Raw genomic sequence first — 20,554 nt, forward strand, 5'->3', positions numbered from 1 at the left:
ACAGGATATCATTTATGGATAATATGGTCGTCCAAATATAAAAATATATTATACATGTAAAATTTAATTAAATAAAATAGATTTTGATTTTTTTAAATAGAGGAAAAAGAGTTGTATGAGATAAAAAAAATTTTATGATTTCAGACTACGTTGTGGTCTTAAAAAATTGGGTCGAATACTCAAAGTGGGTCGAGCTCGACCCATTCTTCAGACCTGGGTCGACCGAGAGCAGACGAGACCCACCTAGGTCGAATAGGTCGAGGTGAGTGGGTTACTCTTCATATTTTTTTAAATCTTTTTTATATATATTTCTATATATTACATTAATATAATAATATCATATTATTTATATATTATTATATGAATAATATTTATAATTTTTATTATAAATATTTATAATTATAAAAAACAAAAAAAATTAAAAAACGAAAACTCCTCTACACCAAATTTGATGCAGAGAAAAATGGAGCTGCGCTATTTTGCAAAATATCATAGCTCCGTCGGAGAAAACCCAAACATTAAAATAGCGTAAAACACTTTTCGTTATTTTGATGTTAGAGGTGAGATGTCCTATGGATGCAACGGTTAATAAATGGAAAAAATAGAAAACTCAATGGATTCGCCAACTAAAAATCTCTCTGCTTTCAAAAAATCCTTTCAAGTAAAAAACAATACAAAAATATAAAGGTAAAACCTGACATATTTATAATTTATTCTTTCCTCAAAATAAATAATAATAATAATTTTTTAGGTTAATCTTCACGTGGATAGGCTTTATAGGATGGGCCTATTGTATTTTGTGGCCTGTAAAAGTAAACGGAGCTCGGCCCATCTTGTAAGTAATAAGATAACTTGTGTGAGACGGTTTCACGGGTCGTATTTTGTGAGACAGATATTTTATTTGGGTCATCAATGAAAAAGTATTACTTTTTATGCTAAGAGTATTACTTTTTATTGTAAATATCGGTGTGATTGACCCATCTCACAGATAAAGATTCGTGAGACCGTACAAGAGACATACTCAAAATTAAAAGTTAGTAAACAAATATAAAAATTTTACAAATTGATAAACCACAACCAAAAAATTAAATAAATTAGTGATAAAAAAAATTATTTTCTCTAGTTAACATGTCAAATCATATGAATAAGAAGGAATCAATCAAATTATTAACATGTTTGACTAACTTTGTCTCTAATTACATGTCAAACATTGCGTGGTAACATGTCGGCCTTTGTAATAATTCCAATAACAATGATGACGACACAAATACATTTAATGTATACATACATACATACGTTATATACAACAGCATGTGCCCATCAACGTCGAGACAACATCTGATAGCAACACGAGAATCTTCCATATCCATCCACTTTCACAAAAACAAGATTTTATTGCTCGGCTAAACCCACCGCCCCTCACGGCTGAGCTGCCGTCAAACACCACCACGTCCTCCGCCGTTGAATTCCTTGTCGTATGCCCGTCATGAATGTATATATAATAATTTATTAATAATAAACTGTCAATTTAATGTTACCCAAAGCTTAATAGTCATGAATTTCCAATTCACCCCCTATTACAGCTCGTGATATTTCTGCCACTTTTGTCCAAATCCGTCCTTTCGGGTGGCTTCTTGACAGTCTCCAACCGACACTCCCATGGCTACGAGATCCAAGATCAACTGTCGGAAAACAAATATTCATGTCTGAACAGATCGTAGGGAGCCCAAAGATTATCCAATGTACAAGCCATTTTAGCATCAAGCCGTAGCCATGGCTTCCCTTTGCCACTCCAATGTAGCAAGCTCACTGGACCCGTATGCAGATCCCTGCACAATCCTTCAAGATTATCTCCCCCGAGCCCATGCTGATTCCATCTATGTTCGACTCCTTCAACATTTCCGGCAAATACGAGCAAAAATGGCGGCAGGGAGCCTAATTCGTAGATTCTGTAACTCTTTTGTATCTTCATCCAGTATTCTAGCTTCTGCGTGCAGCCCTGTTTCCGCCACTCTAGTAAATCGATTACCATTACTCCGGTGTTGAAGTAGCACGGGGATTGCCCCTTGAATGTGGAGGACAATGATGGGTTTGACCAGAATTTTGAGGTGAAATAATGGCTGAAGTTTGCGTGGCAGTACACAGGCGCGCCGAGGACGTGTGAATTGAGGTTGGTTTTCCAGAGTTTCGCAATATCATCGATTACGATGATGTCGGAGTCGAGGTAGATAATGCGGGAGGCTGACGAAGGGAGGAGATCGGCGATGTAGATGCGGGCGTAGTTGAGGGGCTCATCGAGGGCGCGGCGGATGGAAGAGGAGATGAGGTGGCTGACGGCGGTGGGATTGAAGGAGTAGAGGTGGAACTGGAGGTAAGGGAAGGTGGAGGTGATGGTTTTGTGGAGGTGGGGATGGTGGTTGGGTATAGCGAAAAAGTGGAAGGCAGTGTTTTCTGGGCAGGTAGAGTGTTGAAGAACGGAGAGGACGGCGGCGACGGAGCCGCGGAGGTAGGGGGTCGAGTAGTCTAGAGTCATTGCTACGTGCACGGTGGTGGAGGTGTCATACGGTGGCGGGCACGAGATTCCATTGCGGAATGCGGGAGCTTCGCGGAATAGACGGTGGTTAGCTGCGGTGAGGGGAGGAAGGCGGAGGAAGACGGCGATAATGACGGTGGCTATTAGGCGGAGATTTGGTGGCATGATGGTTTGGAGGGACGAGTGCTTAGAGTTAGAAATCAAGGCGATTGTTTACATAATATTTCGTTGTACAAAAAAGTAGACCTTATTCATTAGATATTTGAAAAAAAAAAATGTGAACAAATATTTAAAAAATATATAAAATTGAATTATGCTAACCGAAAAAAAAAACTTTAGTTCTCTAAAATTTGGGTACGATTTAAAACTTAAACTAAGAATTGTTCACATTTTGAAAATTTCTAATATATGGGTTCCCATCAAAATCGAAAGATATATAAAACTAATTATATACCTCTTCCATGTATGTAATTTCTCCTTCATGTCCGTATATATGGACTTCAGGACTTGATACATATACATTACGTAGAACCAAGCGCGTATTGTCTACGAAAAGTTATAGTTTTGTGTGACGGTGTAACTCAAATATTTTAAATCGTACAACAGCTCAAATATCACATTTCTATTACTTTACTCACATAGATAATTATTACATCGAATTTATATCTACTTTACTTTTTTATATTTATATTAGTATATTATTTAAAAAAACAATAACATAACTATGATATTAAACAATATATAGGTTATTGATGTAGCCATTAAACAAAAGTACTTCAAATTAAATAAGTAGTGTGCATGGGATTTTTTCTTAAAACAAAGAAACACTTTGAAAAGACAAAAAGGGAGAAGAAAATCAGCATCGAATTAGATGATTTAAAATACAAAATGAAATTGAAGATTTAGCATCAAGATCATTGAGTTAGAAAACGAATAACATTCTTGAAAATGTTTAATTTGATATATATATATATATATATTTAAATTTTACTTAAATATAGTTCATCCAAATAAGTTAATAAACTTAAAATTATAAAAAAAATGAAATACATAATTTCAAATCTATCGATTCAAATATAACATAAAGTATTTGAAACTAATTCATGCCCATTAATAATCAAGTCGAATTAAAGTGAAAAGTAAGTTTAATAATAGATGAACTTTATTATTGAGTGATTGCATACCTACAAATGAATTGAATTATCTTAATTTCATTTCAAAAAAAGTAAAAAAAAAAAATATATTTAATGAATTTGAAAGTTTCATACAAAACTGGTGAGGAAATTAATTGTTCACGTGCCTTATTTATAAGCAGGTTTTAATGATCTAATCAATTCCCCTAAAAATTGGTTTCAAGGAAAGGCGATTCAACGGGTTTCAAGAGGGAAAAAATTTGTATTATATAAAAAGTTGAGGAAAAAGGCATAAATTAATTGACGGCTGGTGAAAGAATAAGTTTGAAACAAGTTTTTATAAAGTAGTTAATTCAGATCAAATACTAATTTTGGAGGATAACAAAATCTAATGAAATATTATTATTCATTCTTAATTTTTCAATAGTTTCATTTGTTATATATATTCATTTTTGTGTTAGAGTAGGGTAAAATTATTTAACATTAGAGTAAAAATATTTCGAAATATAATGAAATTAGAATTTGTTTAGGAGTAGGTCTCTTGTGAGATGATCTCACGAATCTTTATCTGTGAGACGTGTCAACCCGACTGATATTCACAATAAAAAGTAATACTCTTAGCATAAAAAGTAATATTTTTTCATAGATGACTCAAATTAGATATCTGTATCACAAAATACGACCTGTGAGAGCGTCTCACACAAATTTTTACCTTTGTTTAATTGGTTTACGATAAATATAGAATGAGTAATACACAGTTATTTTACATTTAGTATATAACATATCTTTTAAATGATATAACTCGAAATATTTACTCAACGAGTCGAATCTAATTCAAGTTTTGTAAGACCCGTTGCCCACTCCAACCATGTACAAGTAGAAAATCAGTAATACTTGTTTGACATACACAAACTTACTCAACTAGGACGTGTCCGGGTTGAGTATAAGCTTTGATTTAGACTCATCGTCATCCTCATAGTTCAACAACACATTCGAGTTGGGCGATTTGAATTCCGACCCGACGCATCAACTGAAATCCCGAGTTCATCCGTAATTCCGTTCAATGTCTATTTCCCTTTGATCGCTGGATGCAAGTGGGAGCACCCGCATTTAACGGCAGTCGCCATACATGTAGTTGAGGTGGTACTTTTTGAAGTGGAAGTCCTTGGAACTCATAATTACGTTTCAATTTCTTTTGGATGGGCTGGTCCCTAAGGAATTCAAAGAACATCCGCAGATATGTTTTCACACATTTTAATTATAGTCCTTCAACTAAAATTTTCAACTTTTCGTTGATAGAAATAACAACAATAAAAATTGTATTTTCCGGCCGAATATATTATGATACTTTTGGCTTTTTGGGGGGTTTTTCTATATCAAAATTATAAAATGACTTTTCAAAATAAACTATACATGGAGTTGTTTGCACAAAAAAATCTGTGTGCGGGCGTGTCAGACATGAAATTGTTTCAAATGAATAATCTGACTTCTACGATCTTTTTGTTTTGCAATATTTTCTATAACCACATACATAAGCACAATCCACTGTGAAATATCATGAGTATGTCTTCAAGCTGATATAGTATCATCAATTGCAATTTATGGCATGCAAACCTCATTTCAAATGATATATGCATCAAATACATCACCACCTCAAGCCAGCACAATAAATTCAAGGATAAAACACAAAAATCAAAGGATTTAATTAAGCCATAATTTGGCCACCATATCATCTACATATGAAAATGACTAAATAATCATACTTATCAACTTTTTTTTCTACCCGACAAACATGCTCTTATGCTTAGTTTTTTTTTATATTCATCTAGTTTTATTTATAAAAAAAAAAAACCAAAAATAGTAATTATCTCATGATTCACAAGTCGCTTTACACTTCATCTCCCCAAGTTGGATAGTTGATCATCAAGAATTTGCTGAACTCAATGATCCTTGAACTTTTTCTCAATCATTTTCCAGATTTATAAGCCATTAGGCCAATGATTCCCAGTTATATTTCGAATTCCCTTACTTTGTTGTTGAAAATCTTCTATTGGTATCTCAGATCTGCCTAACCTAAAATTCATTCTTCTAATTTCATGAATTTTTGCCTCAAGTATTAGTTCATCAACCTCATTTTTTTGTTCAATAACCTTTTTATTATTCTCGGTCTCTTTCATCTAATTCTGCAATTTCATTCCTCAAAACACTCTTATATTTTGAATTTTAGTGAGTGGTACTGGAAATTTATGGTGTTTTACTACATGTCGATATTTTTTTCATCGAGTTAGGAGGAATCACAAATTTCACGCTCCTTGAAGTGATCATTTAAGTAAGAGGATTGTTAATCCATTGACGTTGATTTGAGTCTAATCCCCCAACCTACATTCATCCTCTCATAAAAATGATTTCCTCTACTTGAAACTTTACTGATCCCTCACCTCAAAAAATTTCTTTAGCCATCCAACACTTTTTTGTTGACTTCGTGACAGAATTCTTCATTTCCCACTTTGAACATAAGTCTTTTACCTCAAATATCATTTCTTTAGAAAATCATTTTTCTTCCTCGTCTTTGTCTCTGTTGCAATTTTTCTTTTTCTCTAAATTAAACAATGTATCATTTTTTTCTCTTTTTTTTTAAAAAAAATTTCCGAGCTATACACATCACTCAGTAAAGTCTTGCAAACATAAAATCTTCATCTTTATTCATTGGACTATCTTTCTGGGCAAAATATTCTTTCATATGATTATCATATGGATTTTGGATATCCTCCTCCGCATTTGTATGACTTGACAATGCATCGAAATAGTGGAAATGATAATTTCCTGATTTTCCTACCTCGACATTTTGTTTGTTGTCACTGTTATGGTCTTGCTCGCTATTCTGGTCGTCTTTGTCGTAGTTAGTAGTCTGCTGATATTCAACAACTTCTTCCCGCCCACTCACCGTGGTCAGCATGATCTCACTCACTTTAAGTCAAGCAACTCATGGTTTCTTCTGAACGTTTTACGAAACTTGTCATCATAAAATCCAATTTATCTTTCTCATAATCCAGATCCGAGGAAACACGAGGAACTAGCTCCTTAGGAATTTCTTTAGAATGTCTTTCTTGATATATATTTATCTCCCTTTCTTCCACCTTGTGATGGACAAATCCTCCAACTAATCATCCTTTTTCTTTGGAACTTTGTAATAGTTCCTCATATGAAAATGTTGTTTCCTTCAAGAATCATAATCGTATGGATATGAAAAATCAGAAATTATGTATCCTCCAATGTCAAACAATACATTCCATTCATGTTAATGCATTCTTATGTTGTAGTTTTCATCTAAATTTTATTTCTTTTCATCTGTAAAAGAGACTTGAGGATCCACATTTAATCTCCATAAACACAACCATATAAACATTAAGATTATCTTATTATGCATGTTCTCAAGAATTTATTCGTAAACTCAGTTGATCCAGTGAAATCCCCCGATATTATTCATCATCTAATTCATTCAATATTTTCTCGGCATAATTTGCTTGACAAATTCATATTTCATATTGTAAACGATCATTATATGAATATAAAAAATTAGAAATCATGTGTCCTTAATTCTAAATATTTTCTGAGTGCATTTCCTTCCAATTATTCATTAGCATACTCACTTTGCAGCATCATTTCGTCCTTTTCAGCGTTTCCTCGCTTCCTTGGTGGTTTTGTCACATCGGACATGGCAAAACTATTTGCTCATAATTTTTTTGTGGGTGTATCATGCACGAAATTATGCCAAACAAATAATTTGACTTTTACGATCAAACGATGTGGATCACGATTCGATCGTTAGTTATATTTTCCTCGATAAAACACAACAAATTAAGAAAGTGAAAAATCAGGGAACGAAGAAAAACTCACGAACAACGACAAAATTTAATATTGTCATCATTAATCGATTCAACATTTTTACAACTAGAATTTTTTTAAAAAAAATATGTTAAAATTGATGAAATTAAGTTCATGAAAACTGGAAATAAACGAATTATAATAAATTATAATTGACTAATGTTGGTGAGTTGTGTGCAGTCTTTCTGATGCTCCTGCCTGCTTTTGTTCGAAGGAATTGTTCGTATTCCTTCGATTGTTTTGACCTGTCTTTCACGATCATTGGTTATGAATCACGACTCAACTTCCTCAACATATGCGGAAGTGCAACTTCTCAAACCATCAAATCTTCAAACTTAATAATGAGTTTTTAATCTAATGGGCCCTAATTTTTATTTGTACAGATAAAATTTGAGTCTAGCAGAATAGAGTTATCCATGAAAATATTAATAGTAGGCTTTAAGTAACGATCCCAAATTTATACTATTTAATAAGTTTTGACAATTTGACGTGCATGTAATTACGGGGTACTATAATGGTTAGCACGTCCAAAAACTTCTTAATATTTTAAATTCACTATAATATTAGCAGTTGATGATCCAAACAATACTTGGGTTTTTCTAATCAGAGGGAAATCTTAGTCAATATTGAATTTTTTAATTATATAAATAAATTAATTTTCAAATTTAAGTGATACGTACCTCGATTTGCTAGCAAGATTATCTCTTTCATAATTGTCATTATAAAACATAAAACACGATAAAAACATACATATAGATAGTCCAAACTCAAACTTTTTGGATGCACAATTTTAATATAATTTGCATATAAAAATAACATAAAATAAATAATATAGGAAATAGAAATAGCTTTTATAATATACATATAATGATAATTAATGAGCTACCAATTGTATGATCAATCTAAGCTAAGCGTATAATCATGTACATAAACACTACCTAGATGCATAAAATTAATAATCATGGATAATATCATGTCATGATCATATCCAAAAATTACAGTCAAAGATAACGGTACAATTCAAAAATTGTAAACTATTTGTATTTAAATCATGGACGATTATTACACTCTAATATATTCTAAAATATATTTTAAGATTTAAAATGATAAAACTTCTCATTTAATTCATTTTAAGTTAACACTAAATTTTCTATTGGAGTTTTGTTTTTATATACGAGTAGGTCTCTTGTGAGACAGTCTCCCGAATTTTTATCTGTGAGACGGGTCAATCCTATCGATATTCACAATAAAAAGTAATACTTAGCATAAAAAAGTAATATTTTTTATAGATGACTCAAATAAAAATCTATATCACAAAATACGATATGTGAGACCGTCTCCCATGAGTTTTTGCAAATAAATAATGTCATAAAATTTTAGGCCTCGGATCTCAGACCGAGATGTGTGCGCGTGGGTCATCGTCGTTGCGTTTATTAACAACCTTTTGGTTCCTTTTTTCCATGGAGTCCCCGCTAATCCCGCCATATATTTCAACACATAAACGCTCGCTTCTCTACTTAAATGTTGCCCAGAACAAAAGTTGACAGCCATCTGCGATGACCCTTCTTCTCCCCCTCTTCCTCCTCCTCCTCCACTCCTCACTTTCGCTCTCCGCCGCCGTCCCTTTCAGTAAGTTTACTGCATCATCTATATCTACTTAACTGGCACCGCCTACTTCGATTTCTACTTCCATTCATTAACTATGTAGCTCACTCTCTTTTCTTTGCCGCTTTTACGCAGACTACAGCTTACATATTGACTGCGGCGGCCTAGTGAACACCACCGACGATTTCCATACTGACTGGGTCTCCGACAGCTTCTACTCCGGTGGTGCAGCCTCCGTCGTCTCCGAGCCGCTCCTCTTCCTCCACCAGCAAGAGAAAACTCTTCGGTACTTCCCCTTTTCGTTTGGTAAGAAGAACTGCTACTCCATACCCATCAACGCCGGCTTCAGCCGCTACTTCCTACGTACGTTCACTGTCTACGATAACTACGATGGGAAGTCTCAGTCTCCATCCTTTGATGTTTCTGTTGAGGGTACTGTAGTCTTTTCATGGCGATCTCCATGGCCGGAATCGGTTTCAAGATCTGGCGCTTATTCTGATCTTTTCTTTTATCACGAGGAACCCATTTTCGATCTTTGCTTTTACAGCATTGCCACGGATTCTCCGGTTGTTGGGTCTATAGAAGTGACTCAGATTGACACAAAGGCGTACCCTTTTAATAACTCAAAAAATTCAAGCGATTACATCTTAATTAACTACGGCAGGTTTTCATCCGGGTCGGATCAATGGGGACCTGGATTTAGCAATGATACAGATATCTTTGGCCGGACATGGCAGTCTGACGCTAAATTCCGCGTACAATCAGTACCTATGGCTAACGGTGCCACAAGCCAACCAATTTCTACCTTTCAAAACATTGCGGGTGTGGAAAAGAGCCCAAATTATTTCCCCGAAAAGCTTTATAAAACAGCTGTTACAGCATCAGGAAGCGAAGGTGGAGTTTTGGAGTACGAATTTCTGGTGGATGCCAAGCTTGATTATTTGCTGTGGTTCCATTTTGCTGAGATAGATGTGAACGTAACAAATGTGGGGCAGAGGGTGTTTGATGTCATTGTAAACGGGGAGAATGTGAATAGAGTGGATTTGTATAAGGAGGTTGGGGGATTTGCTGCATATGATTGGAGCTATGTAGTCAAGAATTTGAGTAGCATCATTTTGAATGTGAGGCTGGAGTCTGTGGTTGGAGCGCCAATTATTTGCGGGATCGAGAACTATGCAATTGTTCCTGTTGATATCAGAACTGTTTCCGACCAGGGTAGGTGTGTTTCAAATTTTTTTTTTCTTTTTTATGTTTTTCTATTATCATCATTTTGTGCTTGATGTTTTCGTATAAATTGGTTGTAATCATTGCAAGAACTAACAGATTATGGTAGATAAACCTGGCGAAGTTGTGGTGGTTGAGATGCTGAATTTTGTACATAGTAGTTCTATTCTTTCTAGTTGGGGATGAGGTATCTTATTTTCTTGACTCAGGTACTGCTCTAATGGCGGTGGAAGACAATTCACATTAATTTATGTGACATTCTTCTTCTCTGCCTTTATTTTTCTTATTTTACCGATTATGCTGATCTTCATGTATTCTATTCCCTTTTAAGTTATTATATACTGGGGGGAATATATGCGGCAATTTTTGGAGAGAAGATTCTTGTATGGCTTTGGGGAAAGGAGTGAGTTTGCAGTGTGAAAAGGGGTGAAATTTGTAACTGAGAATCAGGAAAATGCGTGGAGAACTTAATCTTAATCACTTGTATATATAGCATTTAGACCACAATGCAAAAACAACTTTTGGTTATAGTTTGAGGCAACTTCTTCCAGCTGTCGCCATGAAAGCTCTGAAGGAATCTCTCCGAATACCTGATAGAATGGGATGGAATGGAGATCCTTGTGCCCCTACCACTTGGGATGCTTGGGAGGGTGTAACGTGTCACCCCACTAAAGATAATTCAGCCCTTGTTATCTCCCAAATGTAAGTGTTTCTTCTCTCTGTGAAGGTGTTTATAGTCTTAGAATGATGTAGTTGTTTGAGCTTATAGAATGGCTGGTAAGCTAGTTTTTGAAAGCCTTAATTGACTTACTGGTTACATCTACGAGTTTCATCATACACTCTTGACCGATTGTATTTATAAAATAGAATGTATGATTTGATTTACTTATCTAAATATATTTTCATTATTGATGAACAATACTACTCTTTTTTTCGGGAATTCTTCCTTTATACTCACCTCAGCAATGCTATGTTTTACTCTAGATAACGATTCTTACATCTCTTGATCTCTTCATTTTGTTTTTTTATTTTTGTTCTTAATGCTATCATCATTGTTATCAGTTATCACTTGTATATCTAGGTCATACTAGTGACTGGTGAATGTAGTTCCTGCTCATTTATACTTTTGTGAAATTTGGAATATCTGCCTCCACACATATTTTGCTTGTTTTGGTTTCATTCTTACTGGTCTTTACTGCCATTTGAATTGGATTATCTGGCTAATGTTTATTTATCTTGCTTTCAGAGATCTCGGCAGCCAAGGCTTGAAAGGAAATATTGGTGATCAAATTAGTCTTTTGACAAACTTGGTAAGCCTGTAAGTGTCCACTATTAACTTCTTTACAAGACGTACATTGATGGATGATTTGCTGCTCAAATTGAAAATACTGGTGATAAATTCATACTCTGAAAAAATTTAAGATTGCAAATCAATTGCACAAAAGGATCAATGAGATCAAATTATGTTTTTTTAATTTGGCTTATGGTTTCCAGCTCAAATAAATACTTTATATTTTCTTCCTGAAATTTGATGAAGCTGTCAAAAATTTCAACATGGATAATGGGGCGACAAAATATGAACTACTATCTGCTGCTTCGCTGAAACTTTTCAGTTTTTTAGACTAGTTTATGTTTGGCGAATATTTTAATACCTTTCTTGATTAAATGATAATTTTTGAATCTTGCAGGAACTTGAGTTCCAATTCTTTGGGAGGCAGTATACCTTCTGGGTTGGGTCAAAACTCTCTTGTGAAACTGTAAGACCAAATACTAATATTGTTTTTTCTTGGCAGAAGTATTTCATTTTGGTTGAGATATATGTTTGCATTGATGCAGTTGGATTCTCTTGATGTTTCAAATATCACAGAGTTATAAGATATTTACAATTTTCCGTGATCACAAATTACTTTTTTGACTTGGATACACAAACTAAATGGTGCAATTCTTGAGTTAAAAACACAAATCACGGTGCATAATACTGTGATCCATAGTCCTGGATATTAGTTATGCACTCCCTCCCTTGTTGAATATACCTTTTACTTTTTAGAACATTGCTAAATAATTTTTCACGACTAAGTTTAAGCCGTAATCAAGTCAAACCCAATAAACAATTTTCATTTCTTTCACCTTTTCATTCTTTCATGTAAAATTCTGAATCAGGTTCGAACAATAGGTAATGTTTGGTTATGCTCTAATGTTTCTGGAAATATATTTTGGGATTGTACCCTGGAATGTGGCGCATGTCTGAGTGCATTCTGGAAAGAAGATACTTCTGCTGGAGCTGCCGTGTCATGTCATATGTTTTGGCATATAAGTGCATTTTAAGTATAAGAATTATGAACCCAAAGTCCAAAGTGAGATGCAATGTAATAGCTATTCATGTTTTCTCATAAGCTAATGAATATTTGTTTCTATAATTGGTAAATGATTCATATAGTGCACAAAGAAGACAAAGTTTTGTTCAGATATCTACAATCTAGAATCTTATCTTTGGTTTACTTCAGTTTGATATGGCATTTGGTTTTGTTTGAATGTAGCGCCTAAGCTTTACATTTCCAAGGCATTAAGTGCACCTTTTGCCTTCGGTAACTTAATGGGATGACGTTATATAGTAGTGTTGCCAAGAGTTGCTTCTTGTTTGCCTAATTGTTGAATAGTTTTGTATAGTACATATTTGAGAAAAAGTTTTCTCCAGATATCCAGATTTTTAGAATCTTATGTTTTAGTTTGTGCACTTCGATATGGCATTTGCTTTTGTTTGAATGTTGCGCCTAAGCTCTATATTTCGCAGGCATTAAGTACACCTTTTGCCTCTGGTAACTTAATGAACGACAGTATATAGTATCATTGCCAAAATTTGCTTGACGATTTCTTAATCTAATTTTATTTATGTACAAGTTTCCTCTTTTGGTGCAGGGATTTATCAAATAATAAATTTGTTGGCTATATACCAGACAGTCTAACCTCGGCCAGCTTGCAGATTGTGTAAGTTGTGAGCTTCCTATACAATTGTTTGTGGTTAATTCTATATCTAAATAGCCCTCAAATGTCATTAAGATGTGTTGCTTCCTCTACTCAGTTGACCTTCGTGTTCAATTGGGTGTATTTTTGAATCGGTTATTGTTGGGTTGGAGTCTGTCATGTGTGACTTGTCTATATTGTACAACAGTATGACACTTATTATTATACAATTTAAAATATTCGAGTTTAACATTTGCTGACTTTTAACATCTGGTTCTATCTTTGTTTGAGCCTTTTAACTGTTCAAATCTGCTCTCATTTTCCTTGTGTAACGGACTTCAAATTTTTTCTTCCTTTGGAATCTTACAAGTTTTAACGTGCAATAGGTTGTGCATTCATCTGCGGTTTTAAATTTGGTCCTATCTTTTGTTTGAGCCTCTAACTGTTCAATTACTCTCATTTTCCTTGTAATTTTGTCTTACAGTCAACCAACTTTAAATTTTCTCCTCCTTTTGAAATCCTTTTAAGTTGTTTTAGCACAAATCCAAAAAGTTTCAATGCACAATACTCTCACATTGTGTATACACCAGCATAAACATTTACTTAATGGATTTTCTATCTTAATTAGGCAGTTTTGTTCTTGCACAGGTTGTTGAATGATAACCTATTGGAAGGGAAAGTTCCTGAAGAACTTTATTCGATTGGGGTTCATGGCGGAACTATCGAGTATGTCATGTCATGCCATAATCTATAGACTTATTTCACATATTACTCTCGATTATTAATTCATATTGACCATTTACAACTTTATCTGCTTCAATATATGACATGGATCCCTGAACGTCCTTGGAGTTTTTTGGGCATATAATAATGTCTGTGACTGCAATGTAGGAATTGTTTTTGTGATAATAATATCTTCCAACACGCCAAATCTCTCAGTTATCACACCAGCAGTTGGAGATATACATATTAATATATGAAACAACTTTTTATTGGATTGATAATCATGTAAGATAGTATGAATTCATAAAAGATTATCTTTTATACAGCCTTCATGGTAATGAAGGATTATGTGGTGTACCTTCTTTGCCAAACTGCTCCCTGATTTGGGGGAAGCACGGCTTATCTACTGGTGCAAAAGTTGCGATAGCGCTGTTATGTCTGGTTATTTTCTCGGGAGCTCTGTTTGGGATATACTGCTACATCAGGAGGCGACAAAATGACTATGACTTTGGGCTACCCCACGAACTATTATGTAAGTTTCCAAGTAAATTGATTCAAGTGAAAATATGTATGTACATATGTTGGTTCAAACCGGCAACTTTTCTTCTTCAAACTGAGACACATCGTATCCAAGAAATCTGGAATATCAATTTTGTTTCTTCATCCGTCCAACCTTAATTATCTACACTTGGAACATCACAAATATTAAGCCTATCTTGGCTGCACGTCATTTGATGTGTTATATTTCAGCCTAATATGCACAAGACTTAAAAATTAGTTCTGGTCACAATTCAAAATTGACAGTTCCGTCTATGGTTCCACATAGTTTTAGCTTGATTTTTTTTATTTCTGGCAATAGAAATTGAACTGTAAGCACTCTGTTTTGTGCTTAGCAAAAAAACCATCTTGGTTTCAATTTTTAGAGGATGATTTTGTTTTCATTCTTGGTTTGAACCTCTCCTTGATCAGGTCTACTGAATCTTCTTTCCTTTTGCTACTTCCTTCGGTTCCTATTGATTTATTTACACGTGAAATCTATTACCATTAGTGTTGTAATTTTTGCCAAGCCAGTAAATGATTCTGATGATGGGAGTACTCATTAGTTCTCGTAAATTACATCAACATTCCTTAAGAATAAGTTTAGCTGCAGAAATACCTCATATGTCATTAAAGGACATCGAGTGTTATGGATGCTGTATTCAATATTCAAGGATAGGGTTCATCTAAAAAAAAAAAGGGGATAGGGTTCATCTTTAAGCCAAAACTCAAACTGGCGCCATTGTAACTTACCTTGACTCAAAGTAGGACTCTGTTCTACCCGCAGTTTTTGCCTCATCTTCTCTCATAACCACCTCCCGTCGCTGCCTTTCCCAAAATGGCTATTCTTATATATTTGGTTGTATTCCTTTTTGATTCCTGAAATGCTGTATGCATATTAAATGCACGTCATTTCTATACCATGTTTCATGCTGCTATTTCTCATCATACAATCTTTTTCCTGCAGCACTTGCTGCTAAGAGAAACAGGTATCAAAGACAAAAATCCTTGATGGCTCTTGAAATGGAAAGCCAACACGCCAAAGGATTCATACCCACATACAATGTGAATTGATCAGCATCTTCGAGATGAGTTAAACACAGTTTTTTATGTATATGATGCAAATGTAGACGAGGACTCCTTGCTTCAGAATGATGCAGGTCGAGGGCGTTACAATTTTTTCTCGAAGTATGTAATAGAGAGTTGTTTTGTGGTGTTGAGGAAAGACATGATTTGTTGAGTAGTTTTTTTGTTTGTTCACTCTCATAAAGTTCGATTAAAAGGCAAGGTAAAGTAGCTTATATTGCAAAGTTTTTGCCATTGTGTACGTACAAATACAATGTGAATCCCAATTACATTTGCAATTCATTTGGTATGTTATCTTACTCTTTATATTAGCATATACAAGATTATATTATACCATGTAATTATTGAACGTCAATTTAGATCTACTCATGGAAAACAATATCTAGCATTCGCATGGTAGATCTTCTAATATATTTGATATTGTTTTCTCGGGTTATTCGTTATTTAATATTTATAAGTAGACAACCGAAGAATTAATGATTTTCTTACATTTTTGTACCATCACCATACGTTCCATGTACAAGAAATAATGTGCCGTTCGGAGGAGGTGATCGTCACTGTCAGGAGGTTGCACTTACAACGAGAGGGTTTTGAAAGGCTTCTATATAAATAGAACATAAATGAACAAATCTCACACCAGAATACGAGAGATTTTAAAAACATTCAGGCATGGAACTGTACAGTTGAGGAGTGTTTAAAAGATTTGATAGGTAAAACTCATATCAAGAAGATGCATTTTTTTCGGAAGCTCGTCACATAAGAACTCTTTAGTTAAGTTTGCTTGACTTGAGGTAATTCTAAAATGTGTAATATCTTGGGAAGTTTCTTAGAGTGCGTGTGAGTGAAACCATAAGCATGCAAAAAAAAAACTTGTATTTCTACGGTAGGAACAGTCTTCGAAACCGGGGCGTTACAGTTGGTATCATAGCCAACCTCTCTTAGTACGGTCAAGATGACCCCTGATAAGCTTTCTATGGTGTGTATGAGTGATAACATAAACATGCTGAAAATATTTATCTTAGTACACCGGAGACAATCATCGAATATAAAGTTTTACAAAAAACATTGCTGAAAATTGATGTTTCACATAGAAAACCAAATGTCGAAAAATGCAAAAAAGAGGAAAAAAAGCCTTTACCATTTACTTTGTTGGTCTCCGAAATGGCAACCGAACAAGCATGCTAACTGGTCGATGATTCACAGAAAAATCGGGCCCTTGGTGGGTTGCTTACTTGCCTTTTCAGGGATTATTCCATCCTACCCCTGCAGGCAATGCCAGCAGGGTACATCCAGAGACGGAATTTTTTCTGGCCCAAATTTTTTTTTTTAATTTTTTTTTTCTATGAAGTGGAATCCCAACCAATCAGATGGGGTGTGGGCAGTATCAAACGAACCCCTTTTCAGTGTATGGCTGTTACATATTTTAGAGAGAAACATTTGGGCCCGAGGCCCACCTTTTACACCATTCCTCCCTCTTATATATTGATTTAAAGGTCGTCGTTGTAATTTAAATGGTTTTTTCAATTCAATTTTGTTAATTATTTATATCATTTTAATTTTCCAATAACTGATAATATATAATTTTTTAAAAAAAAATATATTTCAATCCTTAATTCATCAAGCCATCCCTTCCTTGTATTAACTTCATATGTCGGTGGTGTGAAGTGCAAGTCTAACTAGCTAGCTATACTTGATTAGTTAAAAAAAAAAAAAATCGAAACATAACTCATTTTTTTCTGCTTTGATTTTTGTTTTTTTGTTTTTTGTTTTGTCTCCTTTTTCTTTGAAAATTCAAATCTAAATTGAATTGCATGTCATCACAAACGTGTACGGGGTCCATATTTACTATATTAATAAATCTATAGCAATTGTTTATTTTCTTTTTTAATAAAAAAAGGATCCTATTTTTTGGTTTTATTTCTCAATTTTTTTTTAAAAAAAATTGAATTGTCTTTTTGAAGATTGGAAAATTCAAATCTAATCGAATTCAAGGCATTGTCTTGGCCACCGCGAGGACCCAACGACGTTGTCATTTCACGGGTCTATTTAATGTGTGTAACTCACGATATTCACCGTTTAAGTTGACTAATATGGTGCACCAAATAATGCAAAATAAAGGATCCGGTCGTATAGTAATTAATAGAGTAGGTCTGTTGAAGACGATCTCACGAATTTTTATCTATGAGACGGATCAACTCTACCGATATTCACAATAAAAAGTAATATTCTTAGTATAAAAAGTAATATTTTTTCATGAATAATCCAAATAAAAGATTCGTCTCACAAAATACGACAGACCAGTTTTTGCCTAACTAATAACCACAAAAATTCAGATTCAAATACTTTTTTTTAGAAAAAAAATATAAATATGAATATCTGCAACAAACTAAAGATATCTTCATCTAATCTCACCTAACATTCATACGCTCACTCAATCCAATTTTGATTCTATACAATATATTCGAGTTTTGATATTAGATCCAATGATGCATATGGATTAATTAATCTCAAATCCATGAATTTCAAACGTAGTCAAGTAATAGGAAAGTAAAATCATAAACTTCAAATTCACTAATTTCATATTTACACAGTGTTTTATGTTAATTATGATAAATTTCAAGTTCTTCCAATAATAGATATATTTGAAATTTATCTTTGTGTAACTAAAATATATAAATAATTTACTGATTTAAGATTTCATATATTATTTGACTGTAAACAACAAAACTATAATCGAAATCCCATATGTTTCAAATCCATCCATTCAAATGCAAAGTCGTAAAGGTATAAAAACTTCAAGAATCGATCCTCTAGCAATTATATAACTACAATATGGTGTATTTTCATGAACTGATATAGTCAAAAGTTGCGACAAATTATGTGAGAACCCGAATTTTCAGTATTTCCAGCATTTCAGTAGCAATGCAAAATTTCCAGCAGAAGATAATATTTCAGAAGCTGGTACTTTTCCAGCAGATTAGAATCTAGCAGCAGACAGCAGATTAGAATCCAGCAGCAGACAACAGATAAAAATCCAGCAGCAGAAGATTAGAATCCAGCAGACAGTTACTGGTTCAGCATATGACTTGTAACTGAAGCATTTAACATGGAAAAGGCTGTTAATGACAGATTATAGCCATTAATTGGGAGGCTAACAGTCAGAATTGTTGCTTATAAATAGCACCCTTAAGCTCTGAAATTGTTGTTACCAAAATCTGGAGTTTCACTTGAAAATTCGAGTTAAGAGAGCATCTTTGTTCGAGCAGAAAAATCCAGTAGCAAGAGCAACCAGAGTCCAGTAGACTTCAACCGAAACTCTAGCAAACTACAGTAAGTGGTCTTATATATAAATATCTTGAAATCAGTTTGATAATTCTGTTTTAAAGTACAGTTTCTGTATGTGTATTTCTGATATATGATTTTGAAGCACTGAAACTCCATAGTAAACTAATGGTAGGAATATATATTCTGAACATTTCTGAATTCTGATTCTGATTCTGATTCTGGCCTCACCCCTTAGAGGAGAGAACATATAGGGGACTGACATCAGTTTAGCCATGAAATTCACTAACGTGCTCAGTGCTTACTAATTCTGATTTCTGTTCTGAAACCTGTAAATTCTGAATTCTGATTTCTGTTCTGAAAATACGAGTTTTCTGCATATTACTGTTTTACTGTCATGTTGAAAACGATTTCGAAAATTGGGAGTTATTCCTGCCCCTGCTTAATGAGTGACAATCATATCACTCACCCACCAAACTCATCTCAGATAAGAACGAGGAAGAAATATTAGAAGAAGAAGAACAGATCCAGTTCTGGGGCTGGTGAAGAAGATTATTGTTTTCAGTTTATGTTTATGTTAATTCCGCTGTATCTGTTAAGATACTGTTATGTCTGGTTTTACATTTCCGCTGTAAAACATCAGTATTCGAGTTGTAACAGACAATTGATTTATTTCGTATTATGAATAAAAGACTGGTTTCTGAATTTTGTACTTCTGAGGCTTGTTGTTTTCGAATGTAAATTTGAGAGCAACGCCGGTGTCAACCAACCCCCGTCCCGGGGCGTGACATTGAAGTGGTATCAGAGCAAACCAGGTTTCATAATCTGGGGAGGAGGAACTAGAAATAATAAGTTCTGATAGAGTTCTGAAATTAATTCCCGAAAGTTACTGAAATAAGCTACTGTAATAGACTTCTGAAATTTACTACTGTAATAAACTACTGAAAATATAGACTAACTACGTACACTTGGGAAAAATCAGTAGACCCAAAACCACTAGCCTGAAACCAGAACCAGTAGATGGAAACCAGTAGACCCAAAATCAGTAGCTCGAAATCAGAACCAGTAGACGGAAACCAGCAGATCTGAATGCAGAAGACTGGTCAGTAGACTCGGAATGCAGCATATTGGTTATAACAGTGCTGGAAAAGCAGCAGACTGATTACAGTAGCATCAAAATTGCAGTAGACCGCGAATTCCAGTAGGCGCATGCAGTAGACCTTGCAAATGGCATGAAAGTTGAGGTGTTTTTCGCGCAAACTTCAAACGGCCATAACTTTTGATCCAGGAGGAATTTTTACTATTAAAAGTAGGCGTTGGAAAGCTCTCGACGAGGAGAACCTATATTAGAACCATTTAATTGTTGTAGCACCGTCGACAAACCCCAAAATCCTTCGTTAAGATAGTGATATCATCATTTCCGTAAAATTTTCCAACTTTTCGAAACTTTGAGGAATTTTCATTTCCAAACGGCTTAGCATTTTTACACCAAACTTGGTACCATTCATGTTCTTGATGTGAATGATTTTTACTAAATTTTTCACGAAATTCTGAGACCGAAAAAATTTGAGCTGTTTTCTTTCAT

At 34.3% G+C, this 20,554-nt stretch overlaps 2 protein-coding genes across 2 annotated transcripts; one reads left to right on the forward strand and one right to left on the reverse strand.

Moving 5' to 3' along the window:
* Window positions 1-1,155: 1,155 nt before the first annotated feature.
* On the reverse strand, window positions 1,156-2,782 carry LOC142543560 (putative galacturonosyltransferase-like 3). The gene has a single exon (XM_075650908.1). The coding sequence runs from the start codon at window positions 2,696-2,698 to the stop codon at window positions 1,679-1,681; it is 1,020 nt and encodes a 339-aa protein (XP_075507023.1). The 5' UTR covers window positions 2,699-2,782; the 3' UTR covers window positions 1,156-1,678.
* Window positions 2,783-8,939: 6,157 nt separating this feature from the next.
* Window positions 8,940-15,963, forward strand: LOC142543559 (receptor-like protein 4). The gene is made up of 9 exons (XM_075650907.1): window positions 8,940-9,180; window positions 9,292-10,371; window positions 10,932-11,082; window positions 11,627-11,698; window positions 12,069-12,137; window positions 13,297-13,365; window positions 13,990-14,067; window positions 14,391-14,596; window positions 15,569-15,963. The coding sequence occupies exons 1-9, from the start codon at window positions 9,108-9,110 to the stop codon at window positions 15,673-15,675; spliced, it is 1,905 nt and encodes a 634-aa protein (XP_075507022.1). The 5' UTR covers window positions 8,940-9,107; the 3' UTR covers window positions 15,676-15,963.
* The last annotated feature ends 4,591 nt before the right edge of the window (window positions 15,964-20,554 follow it).

This window comes from Primulina tabacum, chromosome 4, assembly GCF_025594145.1.
Source record: "Primulina tabacum isolate GXHZ01 chromosome 4, ASM2559414v2, whole genome shotgun sequence".
Lineage (NCBI taxonomy): Eukaryota > Viridiplantae > Streptophyta > Magnoliopsida > Lamiales > Gesneriaceae > Primulina > Primulina tabacum.

Excerpts from the sequence above, each read along its gene's own strand:
- LOC142543559 (XM_075650907.1), top strand. The coding sequence starts at position 9,108 with ATGACCCTTCTTCTCCCCCTCTTCCTCCTCCTCCTCCACTCCTCACTT. Across the intron at positions 10,372-10,931 it reads CAGAACTGTTTCCGACCAGG|CTGTCGCCATGAAAGCTCTG; the intron begins GTAGGTGTGTTT and ends AACTTCTTCCAG. Across the intron at positions 11,083-11,626 it reads GCCCTTGTTATCTCCCAAAT|AGATCTCGGCAGCCAAGGCT; the intron begins GTAAGTGTTTCT and ends TCTTGCTTTCAG.
- LOC142543560 (XM_075650908.1), bottom strand. The coding sequence starts at position 2,698 with ATGCCACCAAATCTCCGCCTAATAGCCACCGTCATTATCGCCGTCTTC.